This window comes from Uloborus diversus, chromosome 10 (genome assembly GCF_026930045.1).
Source record: "Uloborus diversus isolate 005 chromosome 10, Udiv.v.3.1, whole genome shotgun sequence".
In the NCBI taxonomy this organism is placed as follows: Eukaryota; Metazoa; Arthropoda; class Arachnida; order Araneae; family Uloboridae; genus Uloborus; species Uloborus diversus.
The window spans coordinates 75,785,427-75,805,749 of record NC_072740.1 but is presented as its reverse complement, the minus strand read 5'-3'; the positions used below and the strand labels follow the sequence as shown (position 1 = coordinate 75,805,749).

At 35.0% G+C, this 20,323-nt stretch overlaps 1 protein-coding gene across 1 annotated transcript in view; it reads left to right on the top strand.

Moving 5' to 3' along the window:
• The window catches only part of LOC129231059 (transient receptor potential protein-like), a 103,578-nt gene that overhangs the window by 60,386 nt on the left and 22,869 nt on the right, over positions 1-20,323 (top strand). Inside the window, exons 7-8 of the mRNA XM_054865307.1 lie at positions 1,875-2,027; positions 4,459-4,598. Of these exons, the coding sequence (XP_054721282.1) occupies positions 1,875-2,027; positions 4,459-4,598 (293 nt within the window). The remainder of the gene's footprint in view (positions 1-1,874; positions 2,028-4,458; positions 4,599-20,323) is intronic.

The window sequence follows — 20,323 nt, the reverse complement described above, 5'->3', positions numbered from 1 at the left end:
GAAGATGAATCAGTCACGTCAAGTAACGTCATATCGTCACGAAATTGGGGGGGGGGGGCATTAAACTACATAACTGTAGTTAATGTTTGATATGTTTCAACTATAGCGGATTTTTTTAAATTTTATTTTGATTATTATTAACAACATAACTATAAAATTATTTGTTTGCAATTTTTTCAAGTTTTATCATACATTGAAATCTCAGAAATCCGAACTAGTTTAGGCGGAGCCCAGGATTCATTTCAGATTCTGGAAAGTTTGGAATTACCTGGTGGCTTATTATCATCTCAATAAGGAGCTGGTGCAACAGTTTTACATAATAGCTTACAAATCTGTATTATACACTAAGTGTCCAAAAAAAAAAGTCGCGGTCGAATTTTAAACGTTCCAATTTTGGAAGAAGGTGATTCGATGAGTATTACAGATATTTGCATAAATCTTTACTCGATGCAAGCTTAAAATGCGGGCGTTGCACTAGAAGACTGTTTAGTTTGAAGTAAGTATGGCTGGAATCGGTAGTTGTGTTCGAGGAAGTGATGTAACAGAGTTCAAAAAGGGGCAAATTGTTGGCCTGTACCAAAGTGGGACAAAATGCAAAGACATAGTTGAAATTAGTGTCATAGGATTGCGAACTGTTCAACGCATTATTAAAATGTGGAAAGATGGAGGAGAGGCTACCTGTTCGCGACATCCTTGCGGTCGTAAATCCATTTTGGACGAACGAGACCGGCGTTCTCTGAAGCGATTAGTGAAGAAAAATCGCAAGAGATCGACCTTTCAACTCACAGCACTCTTCAACGAGGGAAGTAAAACAATTTCCAAGCGCACAATGCGACGAGAACTTCAAAAATCGGGACTAAGAAGCTGTGTTGCAATAAGGTATCCACTTGTGAGTGCCATTAATCGAAGAAAGATAATGCAATTTGCAAAAGATCATAAAAATTGGACTGTTTATAGTTGGGGAAAGGTCATGTGTTCCGATGAGTCAAAATTTACGCTCTTTCAAAATAACGGACGCGTCAGGGTTCGAACAGAGCCACATGAAGCAATGGACCTTACATGTCTCGTTTCCACTGTGCACTCTTTCGGAGGCAGTGTAATGATCTGGGGTTGTTTCTGTTCATTTGGACCAGGTTCGACTGCATTGTGCACCTACCAAATGAAGTTTGCACAATAGCTTAACATCTTGGTTGATCATGTTGTGCCATCTATGGACTTTTATTTTTCTGACGGCAGTGGTTTATTTCAAGACGATAACGCCAGAGTACACCGGGCTACAATTGTTAAATCTTGGTTCGCTGAGCACGATGCATCATTTCAACACATGATTTGGCCACCACAAAATCCAGACTCAATCCTATCGTGAATCTGTGGGACATACTCGAAAAGGATTTAAGATCACACACCACACTTCGTTCATCTATTGAACGTTTAGGAGACCTCTTGAAGGAATTGTAGGCGAAAATAAAAACGGATACTCTACAAAAGCTCACTGAAGCAATGCCAAGGCGTGTGAAAGCTGTAATACGCGCAAAAGGTGGTCCAATCAAATATTAAGGTATGCGACTTTTTTTTTGGATACGTAGTGTACATTATATTGCATTCAAATGTTTGCTAAAAGTTGACATCATTAAAAAACAAACTTAGTTTTTGAATCATAGTACTAATCGATATTTTCGTTTTTTTTTTCTTTTTCAAATCTAATTTCAGGCTTTCATTTCACATGCAGTCCGGATTATCCGGTATTTCAGATCTACAGGGTTCGAATTTCCGAGGATCCATAGTATAATTAGGAAAAATTGTCTAGTGAACTAGCGTAAATTATGTTCAATTATAATTGTATAAAAACTGATTGTAGTTTCTTTTACTTTCAGTGTTGCTAATAATGGCTTCACAGCGAGTTGAAAATTTAGTAATGAAATGGATAGGAACAGACTTTTTCCTTGAACGGATTCGAGTTGACCACGAGGAAGAAAGAGGAAAATTGCCTGGAGTTGTTGAGTCTGCTATTCTACTTTATGTTATAGGTAAGTCAATGCGCACAGAAATTGCAGCTTCAGGATATAGATGTTTGAATTAAACGTAATTTCAATCTTCTCCTGAAATGAATGAAGTTATTTTAAGGCATGAAAACCCAGTTTTTTCAAAACTTTTCTTTTACCTTAACATTTTTCCTGAATAATTTTTCCCTTTCTTTCATAGTTTCGTTTCGTTATGAGATAGATAGAATTGAAAACCATAGTATAAACCTTTAACTGCTAAACGTTGCTTGGTACGTTTGACAAACGCTGAGACAGTATGCTAAATGGGAATGCAAGTATTATTTCTCTAGTTTTTTCAGAACTTAAATTTTATATGTATATAGGTAACTTAAATGTTTTTCACGTTATCTTAATGTGTAGATATTAACCAATCTTATATTAGATCTGCTTGTCTATAACCTGTAAACATAATGTTATATCTCCTTAGAAAACGCTAAATTTTTCATTTTGCTGTATCTCAAAATGTTAACAGTTAAAATTAAAACACGTACATCCTCACTCAGAGTTCGCGCTAGTTAGAGAACTTTTCAATTAAGGTGTCATTTGTAGTTATTTTATTTATTTTGAAAATATCTGTTGAAACTCAATAACTCGGTACTCGGAAACTCAATAACTCTGACGGGTTACCATAACTCGGTAACCCGTTCGCCGCTCTTAGAGTGCATGTTTTACAGTTATTGTCAAGATAGACACGCTGTTTAGCCATCACCATGGGACTGAGAAGTTGATCATAGGGCAAAGAAACAAGTAAAGACTAATGAAAGCCAACTTACTAAATAAACATGTCATCTAGTGTATTTTCCTGATTGGATGTCGAGTGAAGTCACCAGCTCTTAAACCTTACGACTTTTGGGTGTGGAAATTTCTCTAAGAATATATTCATCAAGTAGGTGGAACAATGAAAATGCCTTCATCGTACTCCATGCTTCACTCACCCCTACTGATATGTTGCGTCAGCCCTATGACAATGCGGTGATACGCTTTCAGCATATTGTTGCGTGGCAAGGTGTACACACAGCGGACATAAATGTGTAAACAAACACATATTTGTTTGTTGTTTTGATTTTTGAACTATTAGCTCTTCTGTTTACATCATTGAAATGCCACATGGTGTCAAAATTTAAAATTATTTTTTTACAAAAATATTGTCCGCATGATCTGCATAAAATATATTTGAAGTTTCATTTTTATCCGTCCAGAAGAATCAGAGTTATAAGCCTGTGAGTACGGTCTGTTTCATTTTAACCATTCTGTAGTTTAAACTATATTTTCAGTTAACTTAAGAATCGGAGAGTTATGAATATTAATAAACATTTGCAGACAAAGTCTTCACATCTTAACTATATTACTAAAATATATTTTAGTGAAATGGTCACGTATATTTCAACTAGACAGCCATTACATTAACTTAAACTAAGAAACAAATGATAGAAAACATCACAAACATAAATTGCAGCGACATTGGCATTAAGTGTCTGATGAACAACATTGTTGACTGAGCTGGCTGAAATTTTATGGTTGTAGATTTCAGCTAAGTTCTTGCAATTTTCACCAAACAAACATTAAGTATCCTTTAGAACGACGAAAAATAAAATGTATATTTTTAACGACTTTTAAAAGTAAATATGTATAAAATAATAAATAATTTCAGCTTAAACCTTTATTGATTAGCAAGTTTATTAAGATCTGCTTTGGTGGAAAAGTAGTGCATTTTTCAATTAGACAGTCGTGTCAATCATCTCAGATTAACCTTGTCCAACTATGTAAAAAAGAGAAGCATTCCTGTAATTCGTCTTGACTAAAACCACTGGGGTAATGACACCAGTCACCGACATGCTTAAGACATCGCTCTCAGGTTAACTCAATTTTCTGAGTCTTTTAATGTATTTAGACATTTTAATTTTTTTTCTCTCATGCAACAACATTTCATGTAACGTTTGGCTGCTTCTGGATCCTCTGAATTAGTTAATTCTATTTCCATTTGCTCAATTTCGAAAAAAGGTCCGACCCCCAGTAACAGACACCGAAAAATCTGATGATGCTCAGAAACAGACAGGATGAAGAAAGGATGATAAATAGACAAAATTCCCCCTTTTCTCTTCAAAATGTGCAAAAGTTCTTAATTTTAGAACTAAAGCCTTATTAAATTCAAATAAACATGTAACACTACCTGACCTCGAGGTGGCTGTTCATATGACCTTCCACAACTGTCTTGTAAATACCAACTGGCTCATAAAGTTTACTCTGATAACGCTATATCTGCACCGTATTCATGGGACAAAGCAACAACAACCTTTCCCGCCTAAATGGCTTGTTATTTAAATCCAAACTTATAACTGTATGTCACTGTACCCATGTGAGTTATGGTGACTTTACCCTATGTATTGAGAAATTTTATGCTTTACTCTTGTTGCAGGTTTTGTATGGGCAGAAATTGAAGAACTTTGGGGCGACGGACTTTATAACTATCTACTGAACATGTGGAATGTTGTTGATTTTCTTACAAACATGTTGTATCTTACCTGGATTGGCTTACGATTCTCTGCTTGGTTCATTGTAAGTAAAATAGTTAGTGCTTGTCCTGCTGAAACTTTGAAACACATAAATGATACCATTATAGAAGTTTGCACAAAAGAACTGCGGGGTTTAAAAAATTATATCGAATTAACAGTATTAGTTACATCAGGTCAGAAAATTCTGAAGAAACTAGTAGCTCATCAAACCTTTTGCACACTACACTGTAAAAACGATTCAGAAACGTTCCTGGAAAATAATAGGCAGCTGATGTTCCCAATTCCTTCCAGCAAAATATCTTGGAAAACCAGGATCGTTTTCCGCTATTCAGGAAACTTTTTTGTGATGATACTTGTTTTTACGGGGAAATAGGTGAAAACGTGTGAAATCCAGAGACGTTCCACGGAAATAACCAGTAACGTTTCGGAAATTTTTTACAGTGTCGTTTTAGTTTTTTAACTTCCTTTTAAGAATTATAGGAAGTATAGTATTCGCGAAAAAAAAAATCATCCAAAAATAGGCCTTAGTTTCCATTTTACACGCTCCCAAATGAATATTGAGTTTCAACCCGATCAAAAGTGGATATATGCTTAAGAACGTATAGATACTCGAAATATCCCTTTTGACGCGATCCCCGTATTAATTACAACAAATTTTCTCGTGACGTCCGTATGTACGTATGTATGTGCGTATGTGTGTATGTGCGAATGTATCTCGCATAACTCAAAACCGGTATGTCCTAGAAAGTTTAAATTTGGTACGTAGACGCCTAGAAGAGTCTAGTTGTGCACTTCCCCTTTTGGTTGCATTCGGATGTTACAAAAGGGGTCTTTAACACCTTTTCGGGGGGAACTCATTGTTAATTTCAATGCAAAACTCAAGTGGTGTTATAATTCGGCGATATATCGCCAAGCTTTTGGTCACCGTTTTATCGCCAACTTGGCGACAAATTTGGCATGTTTTTTTTATTTAATTTGATTTCATTTTGGCCAATATTGGCGATATTTAGTAAGTTAAACATTGGATCACTTTAAAATGTCCAATATTGGGAAAAATGTTCTGCATAAAACGTTTTTTTGCTTCAGTTCGCAACAAACTTGGGGTAAAAATATTTAAAGTGTTTTTTTGCTTACTCCAAGGCACTATTATCATTGAATTGGCGTAAAAGGAAGTCATGTGAGGCATACATCAGCTCGTTTTCTACGCAAGATAGAGAGAAAACATTGGATACTCGATTTGGCAACTAGGTTTATTGGACGGTCATGAACTATTTCTTAGTCGCGAAGAAGCCCTTATTTGATTCATGAGACTGTTTTTTCTGAGTGCATGTCAAGAACATGGGGCCGTGGTAGCCTGATCGGTAGGGCATTGGACTCGGGGCCGGAGGGGCTCGGGTTCGATCCCCGCTGGTCGAAGACCCACCGTCGTCATTAAAGGGGACTGGGCGACGTTAAATATGCTCGTGGTCTCAATGTCCTCCAAGTGAAACGATACCTCTGGGGGTGCTAGTACCAGGTAGCTATTAGCTCTTGGACTAGTTCTAAATTCTCATTAACTGTTCGATCCGGTGATGGTGCTGCCATCTATCGGTATATAAAATAATGGAGGCAAGGCACTAGTATGCAGACCTCGACATAAAATACAGTTGAAGTCAGTTGTGACTCTTGAATAGAATAGAATAGATGTCAAGAACATAGACTAATAATAAGAGTAGACCGAGCTATGGTAACCCTTTTGCTGCTCATAAACCAAACCATGTGACTGGTGGATATCCTAGCAACAGCGGGCGTTAATCGTAGCAGACGATCAACGCCAGCGCGAAATAAAATAAATAGAATTGATGGAACACGGAAGAATGATCTTTTATGGAGTCCGATTTGTAAATTTGTTATTCTAAGTTGTAAATATTTTGTAAAAGATGCAAGCGACCAAGAAGAATCAGCAAACGGTAAGATTTTTACCTACAGTTTCAATTTAAGATACCGATTATTGCATTTTTGCGTTAACGCAAAACGTTTACGCCATTTCGTTCACGGCAACGCTGACGCTCCAAATGAAATAAAAGTTACCGAAAACTGATCAAAAACTATTACTAATGTCAAAAAAATGCATAACTAAAGGAAAAACAGTTCAATCTCTGCACCTGGATTTTTTTTTTCAATGAAAACACATTGTCTTAAAATACATGTCGAGTGCCAAACTATAGATAATGCTGCCATCTAGCAACCATGCTGCCAAAGTCTTCGCCAAGCCCTTCCACTAGTCACATGATACATCTATGAACCAACTTTCTTCATCAGCAAGAATGAGAAAGCTCGGTCTACTCTTATTATTAGTCTATGGTCAAGAATAATGTTTACCAAACAATACTTAGGCATGCTGGAGCCATAACTTGGGAAGAGGTTGATCATGATTTGGATGCATGCCGCGCCTCAAACAGTTCACATATTGAAGTCTACTAAACATTTAAAAGCTTGATAAATTAACCTTTAAGTACAGTCATGAAAAAGGAAAACGAAACTTTCTCCATTATTCGGCTATTTAGTACACATTTAACAGCACTACTGGAACACTTCTTTGATTATAATAGTAGTTTCTGCTGTTAACTTTACAGCAACCTTGCAGAGCAGCTGTGTACCGCCGCCAGGCCGCTTTGTCCAGGGAAGGCCATCTTTTTTGATGGCATGCTTGAGACCACCCGACAACGAGCCATTGCAACAAAATTTTTAGTAAAAACTGTTGAAATTATACTTGTACGAAGGAAAGCGATGATATCACAAGGGCACCCAAATGTTCTCCCAATCTGTTCTCAAATGCATCCCCAATAAGTTCTCAAATGTGTACCCAAGTTTAAATCTAACAAATATTTTGCGCGGGACACATTTGGAACAGATTTGGAGCACATTTCAGTAACGGAGCACATTTTAATACACATTCAGGCAACTTGAACATTTATTGTGAATTAAAGTTTCCAAACGTGTTTCTAATATGTACTGGGAATTTGAAGTTCAGGTGTTGTTTACCAAAATTTCATTTCGAAATTTCATTTTGATAAAGCGTTGCCCATATAGCCCTACATGTACCACAAAATTATTTATTTAAATTAAAAAATATTTAGGCCTAAAATTTATGATTTTCCTCAAAAATCCTGTTTTTTTCTTTAAATTTATCTTTTAAAAAATTACATACACATTTCAACAAAATATCAAGTTCAAAAATCATTAGCGAACACATTTGCAAATGAATGATAAAAAAAAAAACATTCAAAATGAAAAATTTAGCTTAAACTTGAAAAAATCCATATTTTGAGTACTATGTGGGAGACTTAAATATCCCAATAAAGCAAAAATTTCTATGTAGCACTAATCGCAAAGTTTACTGTTAAAACTTTCTTCTTAAAATATATCTCACATTTTTATTTAAAAAAAAATAGAAAAGAAACAATTTTCTGTAGAAAATTACAATTTTTAGACCTCCTGTTGGGCATCTAAATATTTTTAAAATTGGATATTTTTTTTTTTTTTGTAATACACGTGGATCTATAGGGGCAACGTTTTATCGACATAAAATTTCAAACTTCCGAAAAAAAAATCAATTCAAAAAGGCAGGCGCAGGTCGGCACGGGTTGCCGTTGTTTAAAATATTTGATTTTTTTTTTACAATTGTTTTCATCTACAAGGAAAAACATAAGATGGTGTGATACTTAAATCATCGACTTCGTGTTTTTTTTTTTTTTTTTTTTTGATACATCCTAATGTACAGTCATAGAAAAAAAAAACGAAACACTCGATCGTATTCAAAGACTATTAACACTAGAGACACGTGTAAGGTGTCATTGTTTCAGAAATAAAAAGTTCTACATAATTATTGTAAAAAATTGTTGTTAAGGGGTCGTCTTCATATTAAAACGAGCATCAACTTCAAATTTTTCAATAAGAACCCCCTTTTTTTATCACATATTTGTAATCAGCATCCTTTTTTAACTTTGTATGCAAAGTTTTGTTTGATTCGATCCAGCCGTTACTTCAGAATCGAATTTTGAAAAATTCCTTTCGTAATGTTAAAACGTATTTTGATATTTTTACTCATAACACAAAAACTAGATTAGGCACGGCAAAGATTGTTTTTTTATATCAAAATATGAATCAACTCAATAATAAATATATAATTTACAACACCTAAAATGTAATTTTAGTTTTTTTATGAATTATTTTAATATTTTTTGAAAAAAATATGATCTGAAACTATATTAAATTTTAACAGAGAAACAATCTAGAGGAGCTTTTATGTAGGAATCCAAAATTTGAGCTCAAAATATTCAGTAGTTTTTGCGCTATGCTTAAAAATTCATTTTTTCCTACTTTAGGGGACCGTATACTTTTTTAAAACAGAAATTATGAAAGTTGGTTTCTTCATGAAAAAAGTAAAAAATTGTTCAACAAAATAAGCAAACCAATTATAACGTGATTTTTCTATATTAGAGGTTGCCGTCTATGAATTTTTTAAATGTATAAATTTTTTCGCTGTCTCTGCAGAAGAACAACACAGTATTGCAACCGTCAGTTTTTTGTGGATATCGTTCAGACGACAATGTTTAAATAATGCGAAACACTACTTCATTGTCTAATAAAAGAATATTTTATAGAACTTTTTTAATTAAAAGCTACACTTAAAATACTTCTGTTTTTTTTTTTTTTTTTTTTTTTTTTTTTGAGCAATCACGATTGCTTTTTGTTCTCATTTGACTATTTTTGATGTTCCGTGCCTTTTTTAGCTTGCACCAGAAGCCTCTGCAGCACCACCGCCCACCGTCCTCTGCAGGCGGCGCGGCACGGCTGCTCCGGTCTTGAGATATCCGCTTCTCCTGGTCGGAGGCGTCCATGTCCTACACACACACACACTCACACACGCCTACGTGCAGGTCTACGCACACACACAAGCCTACACTCTTACACACACAACTATGCACACGTAACCGCCCAGGAGGAGAGACAGGCTTGGGGGGGGGGGGGCAGGAGCTGTTTCCAGAAACAATAACTCCAATGAGTAGGGTCCCAGTTCATGATTGCGAAAAACATAATTTGAATTCAAAATTTCAGAATTCAAATTAATTTAAATTTTTTATTTTATCCTGGACGGTTACGTGTGCATAGTTGTGTGTGTAAGTGAAGTAGGCTTGTGTACGTGTATAGACCTGTGTGTATGCACGTAGGCGTGTGTGAGTGTATGAGTGTGAAGTCGTGTGTGTGTATGTGTATGAGCGCGCGTGTGTGTAGGACATGGACGCCATCGACCAAGAGAAACGGATTCCAGGAGGCAGTGCTCGGAACCGCGCCTGCAGAGGCCGGTGGGCGGTGGTGCTGGTCAAGCTGAAAAAGGAACCACAACATCAAGGACGGTGAAATGAAAGCAATAAACAATCGTGATTGATCAAAAAAATTAACATGCACAACTTTTTCACAGAGACATACAACAAAACCTCATTGTCTTGCTAGTCATGTTGCAATAGACAGTGTAGAATTAATGGCTCTTTCCGGTGATAATTTACTAAAAGGAAAAATTATTGCCTTGCCAAAATCGGGAAAAAGCACTCGAAAAATAGCCAACAGTGTGAAGTTTCGACTTTAACAGTATTCAGATGGGTGAAAAATATTTGCTCTTAGATAAATTTACTGGTTTTTAGAAATTATTATTATTATTATTATTTTTTGTATAGTGTTTGAATAATTTTCAATGTGTTAAGATGTAGGAAGGGAAATGTCAGTCGCATTAGTAGACCGCGTGCTTTCAGCTGTATTCTGCACAAAAGTAGTAGTTGTAGCTAATTGTGAACTTTTTTTTTTTTTTTTTTTTTGACTTCATCAAAGATTTAACAAAACATTAATTTGCGTGTTAGATTAAGTTGAGTTTTTGTCTATTCTTAACTGTAATTAAAATACTTATTTTTCCATTTACTTTCTCGGTCATTTTGTCCGTGTATTTCCATTAAAATCATCCTCGCAAGAAAAAGATAAAATTTCAAATTATTTTCATTTTTGAATAACATGGAAAAATATCGACGAAAAAAGAGTTATAATAAATTATTGTTATCAACTACTATATGCCTATCTTATTAAATGCATGTTTTTCAGAATCCAGTATCTAAATATTCGGCTCCAACTTTATGACACTGGAATTAATCCTACTTTCTGATCTTAATCTTAAAGCGAACATCGGGCCACACGCACCAACTTCAAAGGCTGAATGTGGCCCGCGTCTTCACTGCGATATATTTACCCCATTCGATGGCTGCTGTGAGTCTTAATAATGATCACAACTGCCCTGAACTAGTTATAACCAAACACTGAAGCAGGTGTCATGTCATTGAAGCTGAGAGTGCCTACAAACTGGTGGATGAAGAAAATTTATCTCACCAGTGAGATGCCTTAAACATACAGCAGATAAATTTACTTTACCTACCAGTTTATTCGAACTCTCAGCTTCAATAAGGTGACTTCTGCCTCTCGCACGATTAGTTTCGATTCCAGTCTGAGAAATCTACAGCGAGGACGAAATTGTAGTCTCGGCTGGATAGATCAATCCACCTGTCGGGTATGCTGTGTATAGTATTGCTATACGTGCGCCAGCCTGATTCCTGATATTACAAAAAATGATAGGTCGCAGGTATATAGTGCGCGAAACAAAATCAAATAATGCTAAGTTTTGTTTGTAATGTTGCAAAATCGGAGAATTGACAAGAAGTCAGATTTCGGTTCACCTTGGTTTAAGCTAAAATAACTTTTGTCTTTTTAAATTACGGATTGGACCATCTCGAATCTCGTTGCTAGAAACAGCATTGAGAAATTACTTTCCTAAATTGCTTTTAAGAGACACTAGTCGACCCGTGCGGAACTCCGCACTGTGCTTCGAATCGTTTCATAAGGTATTTCGCCCTTTAAGAATTTCAAAGGAAGAACATTATGAAGAAGAACGGAAAAAAAAGTAAGCGCAGAAGAGAAGGCATGCAATTTAAAGACATCAGTAACAAAATCTCTTTAAATACAACGATGTGATAATTTGATCATCGCTCACCTTTTGGTCGTACATATTTTCAATTCAAATATAAATATCATTAAAAGTGTGGCTGAGTGAAAAAGTAATAATTGTGCACGTAAAAAAACAGGTTGTGGCAAATACAGTCCTGCCCATGTGAGCATCTGACGGGAAAAAAAGAAACATTAAAGAGATATTTATTAGCACGGATTCGAATTGGCGCCATTCTGATTAACAGCCCGACACCCCAACAAACCTAGCAATTGCGCCTTCCCTTTCGAAAGCTATTCATTGAAGGAATGCGTAGTAAGAAACAGCAAAAAAACTTTTTGCCAAATAATAATAATAATAATAATAGTAAGATCATGCTTCTATGTTTTGTCATTAACCAGCATGATACGATTTAAAATTATTCGCAAAGCATGGAATTTGATTAAAGAATGACAAAAATCTCACGTAGCAATTGAAACGAATATTCTAGAGAAGTAATAAATTAGATTGAAAATAAGTGTTTTTATCTTTGAATATTGAACTATTTCACATAGAAGGCTGCTTTAACCGTTACGGCTTAAATGCCCGCAAATGTTTCTCTTTTAATTGAACACTTAAAATTCAAATCAAAACCAGTTGAACTGAGTCCGTTTTTTAAGTGTAATTTTTCGAACGTAGGCAAAATGTTTTTTTTTTTTTTCAGCAGAAAGCAGAGGAGTAGAAGATGATTTCATGCTAGTGAAGTTGATAATAATTTTATTGCTTTATATTCTATTCGCGCGAATAAAAAATTAAAGGTTTACTGGATGAAACTCGTAGTTTTAATTTGGCGTTTGTATGTTATGAGTACATGTAATGCGTAATACTAATATAAATTTGATATTGTATCGGGCAGCCTGAACTTGCCCGAAGTTCAGATAGTTTATAGCCGAACGCTCTACCGAAAAAAACTTATCAATTTAACCGAACAACTAAGTCCAGTGCTTTTAAGCTTTATTAAAATATGAACACACACACAGGCTTTTTTTTTTTTTTTTTTTTTTTTGCCGCAAGCGACGTAAAAAATGGAAAACTGCATTGGAACTTTGCTTTTAAAAAATGCATAAGAACTACAGGCTGCATCGAGGTTTTGAAACAGCAAGGGGCGTTTTCAAAAACTTGATTTTTCGACCGTAAATCTATTTTTCTTCATTAGCCAGCCTGATAAGTTTTAAAATGAGAAGGGAATAATATATAAGATAAGATATTGAAGAAACATTTTTTTTATTCTTTAAAATTTTTACAATTTGTTACCGCAGGCTGCTTGAACCGTTATGACTTAGATGGCAGCACGTGTTCATCAGTTAACAGCACGGTTAAAATACAAAATAATTTTGAACTATGCTCTTTTTTAAGCGTAGCTTTTCGAATGTAATAAAACTGTGATAAAGGAATTCTTTTTTTTTTTTTTTTTTTGCAAAAAGAAGAAAAAATATATATTTTACCCTTCAAATTGAGGTAATAATTTTTTTATTTGTACAAAGAGTCAAAAACTCATTAGAAGAATATATATTTCAATATACGATTTATTATTTTTTTTCTGAACAAAAAACAATTCTATTGTATAGTCTGAAATCTTAAACCTGTTACTTATATTTTCGCTTACATTATGCTTTAATTTTCTTACCAGAGTCAAAGCTTAAAAAAAAAAAAAAAAAAAAACGTACAATTCAGAAGTAATTTAGCACAAAGTCACTTCAAGTTTTCATATCAGCAAGGAGCGTCTCCTTCTCATTTATTCTATTCCTTCATAGTTGTTATTCACTTAATTAAGTGTTCATGTAATGCGCGATATTTCTCTAATTTTTTGTTGCAGATTGTCCGGACGTGGGCCCGAACACGCATTCTCCTGGTTACGAAGAGAACGCTCTGCCGATCAAGCTATTCAGCTCTGTCGGCCGTAGCGCAAATTAAAGTTATAAGTTTAACCGAAAACCTCATTCTGGTTCTTTAAAACAGGTTTTTCGGCTGAAAAAAACAATTTTTAGACCGTGGGTCTATTTTTCGTCAGTAGCCAGCACCATAAGCTTTAAAATAAGGCGTAAATCAAAGAAATCGATCAAGAATTGAGGAATATCTGGCGTAGAAACCAAAAACAGGCTACAGAAATAATATATAAGGATTACATGTCTAACTAAAACCGCCGATTGTGTTATGCTTTTTAAGTAATACCACGCATTATGATCTTTATCATCAAATTTGGATTTGAAACAAAGTCTCTTTTTTTTATTACAAAAAAACCGCTAGAACTATTACTGTGTTTGTCCACTGTGTTAATTCAAATAACCAAATTTTTCCCAAATAAAGTTCGAGTATGAACGGTTTGCTTATTAACGGGTAATTATATTCTGTTTCTGTTTTATTTTTTAGATTGATACTTCGTTCATTGTATGTATTTAGAGCAAATTTTCACGGAATAAATTGACCTTGCTTCGCTCGAGTCTCCAATCTATTTAATGCTGCGTCTTACCACTTAGTGCGGTACATTTTTTATATTTTTGTGTTCGATGACCCAAACTTCTTCCGATGTTCTGCGAAATTAAAGACGCGCAATTCCATTTTACATCAAAAGACTTTCTATTCATTCCAAAATAAACCTGCAACATAGGTGCAATACATTTTTCAAACATATTCACATCATATTTCTAGTTATAAGGTTGCATATTTACAATTCTATGAGGCTAATTTGCTGAATGATTATATAAGCAATCCAATAGGTTCATATTAAAAAAGGCAAAAAGTTCCGTTACTTTTAATTTGTCATTATTCGATTTACTAAACAACGATCTATACGATGGACCCGCCAAACCCCATCCATCTTTCTTAGATTAATCCAGATGGACAAAAATCAATAAATATTTAAATATTTTAACTTTTTTTTCAAAAAAAAAAAGTTTTCGACTGTAAATCGCTTTTTGCCGCTACATAATCGGCTAAAAAGTATCGAATTACGGAAAAAAAAGAGAACTTCAAAAAATCATGAATTGATCTGTATAATCTCGATTTTTTAAGTGCTTACATTCCGTTTAAGCCGTGACCTTGAAAGAAGCGTTTTCAATGTGGTGACGGTCCCTAAAACGTTTTTCGTTAATAACTCCTGTTCTACTGCACGGAATGCAGTGAAATTTCGTACCCTGGCTGTATTTTGCGGTCTAAACATAATTATGTAGCAAAAATTAGGGGTTCCCATTCGAAAATCAAGAGTTGGTACTCATTTTGCTTTGTATATGGTCCCTTATCAAAATTTTACCTACGTAGTTTTAAAGAAGACTTTAAACCAAGTCGGATGACACCTTTCTTTCCTTCCTAGCATGTATAATGGCTGAATAATTAAAAGTGTTTCGTTTTTTTTTTCTATGACTGTACATGAATCTAAAAATACTGTTATGTCTTTGAAAAAATTTTCTTTTTCAGCTCAAATGGCAAACTTACGAAACCAGAAAGACAGTAAATAGTATGAATTTAACTACCAATTACATTTATAATCATTAGCTAGTTTTCAAGTAAGAACACTTCAGAGGTGTGGGATTGAGCAGTGTGTATCGTTTCTGACATCATGCAAGGCTCTCTGGAAGTTTCGCCAGAGGGACTAGAAGAATAAAAATCTCTTACGGTAAATATGCTGTTCTGAAAAGCAGTTTCAAAAGCATGTTTAGGGTCACAACTGACTACAACTGTATTTAGGTCAAGGACTGCATACTAAGTGCCTTGCCTCCCTAATTTTATTTACCGATAGATGGCAGCACCATCACTGGATCGAACAGTTAATGAGAATTTAGAACTAGACCAGGAGTTAATAGCTACCTGGTGCTAGCACCCCCAGAGGTATCGTTTCACTAGGAGGACATTGAGATTACGAGCATATTTAACGTCGCCCAGTCCCCTTTAATGACGACGGTGGGTCTTCGACCATCGAGGTTCGAACTCAGGACCCTCCGGCCCCGAATCCGACACTCTACCGATCGGGCTACCACGGCCCCCATGTTTTGGGTAGAGCTTAAATTCCTGCGGAAATCTGGCATAGTGAGAAGTTAATCCCGCGAGGTTGACTTTATTCTTCTAACAGTGAAATTTCAATGTCAAATAGAAAAAGTTGTAATTTTTAGGAAAGAATGCTTTTGTTACTTGTGTGTGTGTGTGTGAATTAGTAGTTTTTTCGAATTCCGTACTCTATTTGTAGAGTACTACAAAGTCATATTCCAATTAGCAACTATCGTTTGATACTCAAAAGTGTGCTTTAAAAATTTCCAATGCGTCTTAACAAAGCATCGGTCGTATGGAATGGGAAAAGATTTTTGCTCAAAAAATGATGCATTTGGTTAAAACGCGTGTTATGGCTCCACTGCATATGGTTTTGCAGAGATTAAATATTTGATAACTTTAAGCAAAAACACCCCCATAAACTTCGTGTCCTTAAAAAATAGATTTTTCTTTTCTTATGGGTGTCATGTTTAGTTTTTGCTCAAGGATTATTTCGGACATAACGATGTCTATTTGATTTGTGTATTGCTACATACAAGAATGCCCTTGCTGCTTCATTAACGTTATTCATTATATCAGTGCATTTGATTCATTACAACAGGGGTGAACGCTGGTTGGATTCACCAAGTCGCAGTCTCGGTAAAAGTTTTTGAATAACTTTGCTAATTTTACCTCTCACTTAAAAGAGACATTCAAAAACTTGAGCAACTTGTTAACGTACTACACTGGCATGCGAATCATCTTGTGTTTCATCCAAGTGTCTGTCACCTCTTTTAGAGTCGTAACGAATACTGCAGATTGCTCGGCCAATTCTTCCAACATAATTTTCAAAGTGCCATCCTCATTTATTATATTAGCCTCCCCTGTGACAAAGACTTCAGCAAGCACTCTATGGTTAGAAAGCATAAATAATGACAGATTTTTCATTGCGTTTTTTCTTCGGAGAAAAATACTGTGCACGTTTAGTAAGTTAAAAGTTTTGAGTCAATTTTTTTAAGCTTACAGAAGCGCTCCAATAGTGCATTCAGGCTAACTTCAGCGATTTTTTTTTTACCTCTGTAATACACTTTCTCAAGGTTTTCTAATGCGCAATTTTTTCCAAACTTTAGTGATGGTTTCTAACACATTTATTATTTTTACACATATTCTCATTTGCTGAACACATGAAAATTGAAACTTCGAATAAGAATACCAATTCATTCTCAGAAAAATATATTTTATTTTTATTGTGCTCTTAAATGGTAAATCATCCGTTCATTGTACGAGACAAAAGTGTGAGTAGCAAAAATTGAAATACGTTTGCAAGGAATATCTTTACGCGATTGGAAATCTTGCGGGATTTTGCTCTAAATCCCTTAGCGTTTTTCCCGGTTAATAATTAATACCACTCAATCACAGATTAATCATGTGGGATTCGGGATCGGGATTTCGGGATCGTAAACCCTAGTTAGGGCCGCTCCACGAAAACGCAAACATTTTCTCTCGCACGTGACAGCTGATATATTTCTTTCAACTTATTAATTTATGAAGGTAATGAACAAAAATTTGTTGCTTTAGAAGTCACAAACGTATGTGTGATTTCTTAAGCAATCAAAACAAATTGTATTTTGCTCAATATAATTTTAAATTATTTCTTTTTATGAAATATCAGAGCTGTCACGTACGGGACAAAATGACAGCTTTTTCATGGAATGGCCTTATAGTTGTGAAAATCATTATAGAAAACCAAAATGCATGATTTAACAGCTGAATTAGCTCACAATAATACTCGCCAAACATGCAAACTTCTTGAAACACTTTATGCTAGTTTCTTTCTTTGTATGCTTTACATGTTCCTTGCTCAGTTATGCAATAAAAGCATTAGATCTTTTCTTATTTATACAAAATGCACGCATATCATTTAGTTTTTAGCTTATTTTACTATATGGGAGCGGCAAAAAGTACTTCCACTCAGGCGGTAGACTATCAACAAAAAAATCCGAAACGTTACTGATTATTTCCACGGAACACTTCATCATTTCTCAGGTTTGCATCAATTTCCCCGTAAAATCAAATATCGTTGCAAAAACGTTTTCTGAATTGCTACAAGTGGCACGAATGTAGATTTTTCACTGCTGTGAAAAATATTTTCAATCACCAGTTCAAAGATTGACTGAGCGTGTTTATTAACTGTATCGTCTATCGCTCGCTAACAGTCCTTCCAGATCGACTATGCCCCCCCCCCCCAATGAGAACGAATAGTTTACTGGATGGCTGCAGCTTTGCAAGGCAAGAGAGATGCTTGGGTCTTGCTTGCAATTCCATCTAAGCGTTGGCCATTGTTGCATCAATGCTTCTGGAGCTTTTTTGGTTAAGGCTGCTATGTATGGTGAGCTGGCTTATACAACATTTTGGTTCCGAATTTGTCGGGCGAAAAAAAAAACAGTATTTGTAGAAAAGCCTCATTGCGGAAAAATGGTAGCCAAGTTTTAGTTGTGTTGCCTGATTGATGTTACATTCGTCCCTCGCTACTTCGCGCTTCGACTTTCGCGGTTTCACTACATCGCGGTTTTTTCTGTGTGTGTGTGTGTGTGTGTGTGTGTGTGTGTGTGTGTGTGTGTTTTTTTTTTTTCAATTATAGCAATGAGCCTTATGTTCTCGTGTAAACTTTTTCTTTCAAGATAATTACAAATTATGTCTTTCAAGTAATGTAAGCTCTTCTTAAGGGACTGTAGTTGTACTAGTTGAGGGAGTGGAGGTTTAAAATTGCCGAAGAAAATTTATCTCAATTTAACCTTAAACGCTAGCTGCAAAGAATAAATCACTGTATTATTACGGGGGGATAAATACATCTCTAATGGTGTTCAACAACGTACTACTAGCTTTTTTAGCTGTATGCGTAATACCTTTGATGAGGATAAATATAGAGGAAGAAAAGGGGCACCTACGTTCACTAACTGGAAATTAATTCATCATTGAACAAGTTGAAATTGAATTATTTTCATAGGTTAGTAGTAGTGTGTAAGAACTGCATTTGTGTGTATTTTATTTCCCAATAATTAATGTGATGTCGATTCCCTCTAATATTATCTCGTTTTCTCATATTTCGTGCAATATATTTAGTAATACAAATGTTATGTTGGATAAGGGTGCTGTTTCATGTCTAGGGGGCTCTAACTATATTTAAAACCTATTTAAATTGTCGCCAGTAAGTTTTATGCCCTCTAATTAGGAAAATATTCGGTTTATAAATACAGAATCCTACTTCGCGGAAATTCAGTTATCGTGGTGAAGTCTGGAACGAATTAACCGCGATGAACGAGGGTTAACTGTACATTATTCTATTCTGCACATGAAGAGGATTTAACTAATATAAATTCAGAACAATTAAGTTGTGAAAATGATGTTTGTTACAATAAACATTTCCCGATACATTTTTGTTGAATTTGTGAACTTAGTTATTTTTCTATAAATTCACCTTAAGTGACATTTTACTCAACTTATCATCAATTGCTTTACTACATATCAACCAGTGAATATTAAAATGTATTTATAAACACTAGAAACGAGGTTAGATCCAATTTTTTCTAAACACCAAAATGTCAGACGAGTCAGCCTGTCCTTTTCAAAGGGCTCTGTTTTTGGTAAATCTAGAAGGTTGTAATCAGTTCCGTTAAACCTACGTACTTTTTCATGATGGTTCTCCGAACAGTGCTGGCTCAAACCGGGGATATTTTCAAATTATTCAGAAAGTTACAAGGATAATTTCAGAAAGGTTTCTGGACATTTAGCGGAGAACTTTCCTGTTTTTTGCAAGATATATTACTGGCAGAAATAAGGCACATCAGCTGCCCATTATTTTCCAGGAACGTTTCTGAATCGTTTTTAGAACCAACCCTGATGTTAGTGAAGTACCTTCTGGGGCAAGGTTCCCATTAGAGGAAAAAAGTGAATGCGAAACTGTTGAAACTTGAGGGAGATTTTTAAAATTTCAGAGAGAGATTTTTTTAAAATCTTTAATCCCCAAAATATTGCAACGTTTAAAGGCAACAACTACGACAAAACTCTGGTAATTCGACATTCCCACACTTTCAATAGACATAAAATGTATCAAGTCTATAACAGTTCATCAAATAAAAAAGGAAATAGTTTTTGATTAAAATTTCACGAAAGTTAAACCAGCTCTTAAATTTAGAGCTTACCTTTTATTTTATTTTGTATTTAGTTATTTAGAGCTTGTTAAACGTTGTATAAATCTTTTGAACACAGTAGAATACAAGTTTTACTTTTTTTACATTTACATAATTTCTTTTTGATCAGCGATTTTTGCTTGAACTTGAACAAAATATTCTTCAATCACACCGTTCGGAAACGCCTTTTTTATTTATTTATTTTATTATTTTATTTTTTAATGAAGCTAAATGGAGGAGAAATATTTTTGAAAGAATGAACACGATGTATGATAAATAAATTCAGAAACAGAAATGTGCAGTTTTTCTACTCCTGTATAAGAATGGTCTGGTTTGGCACTCGAGATTTTTGTTACGTCATTATATTGATATCAGCGAAAATTTTCAAGCTTTCAGATTTCCTAAATTCGGCGTTTCCCATAGGCGTCGGAACCGGGGGAGCTAGGGGAGCTTGAGCTCCCCCTGGAATATTTCAAACCGGCTCAGCTCCCCCGGAAAATTCTAGCATTGCAGCTTATTGCCGTACATTGATTTCCTCATATCTGATTTCAAAAA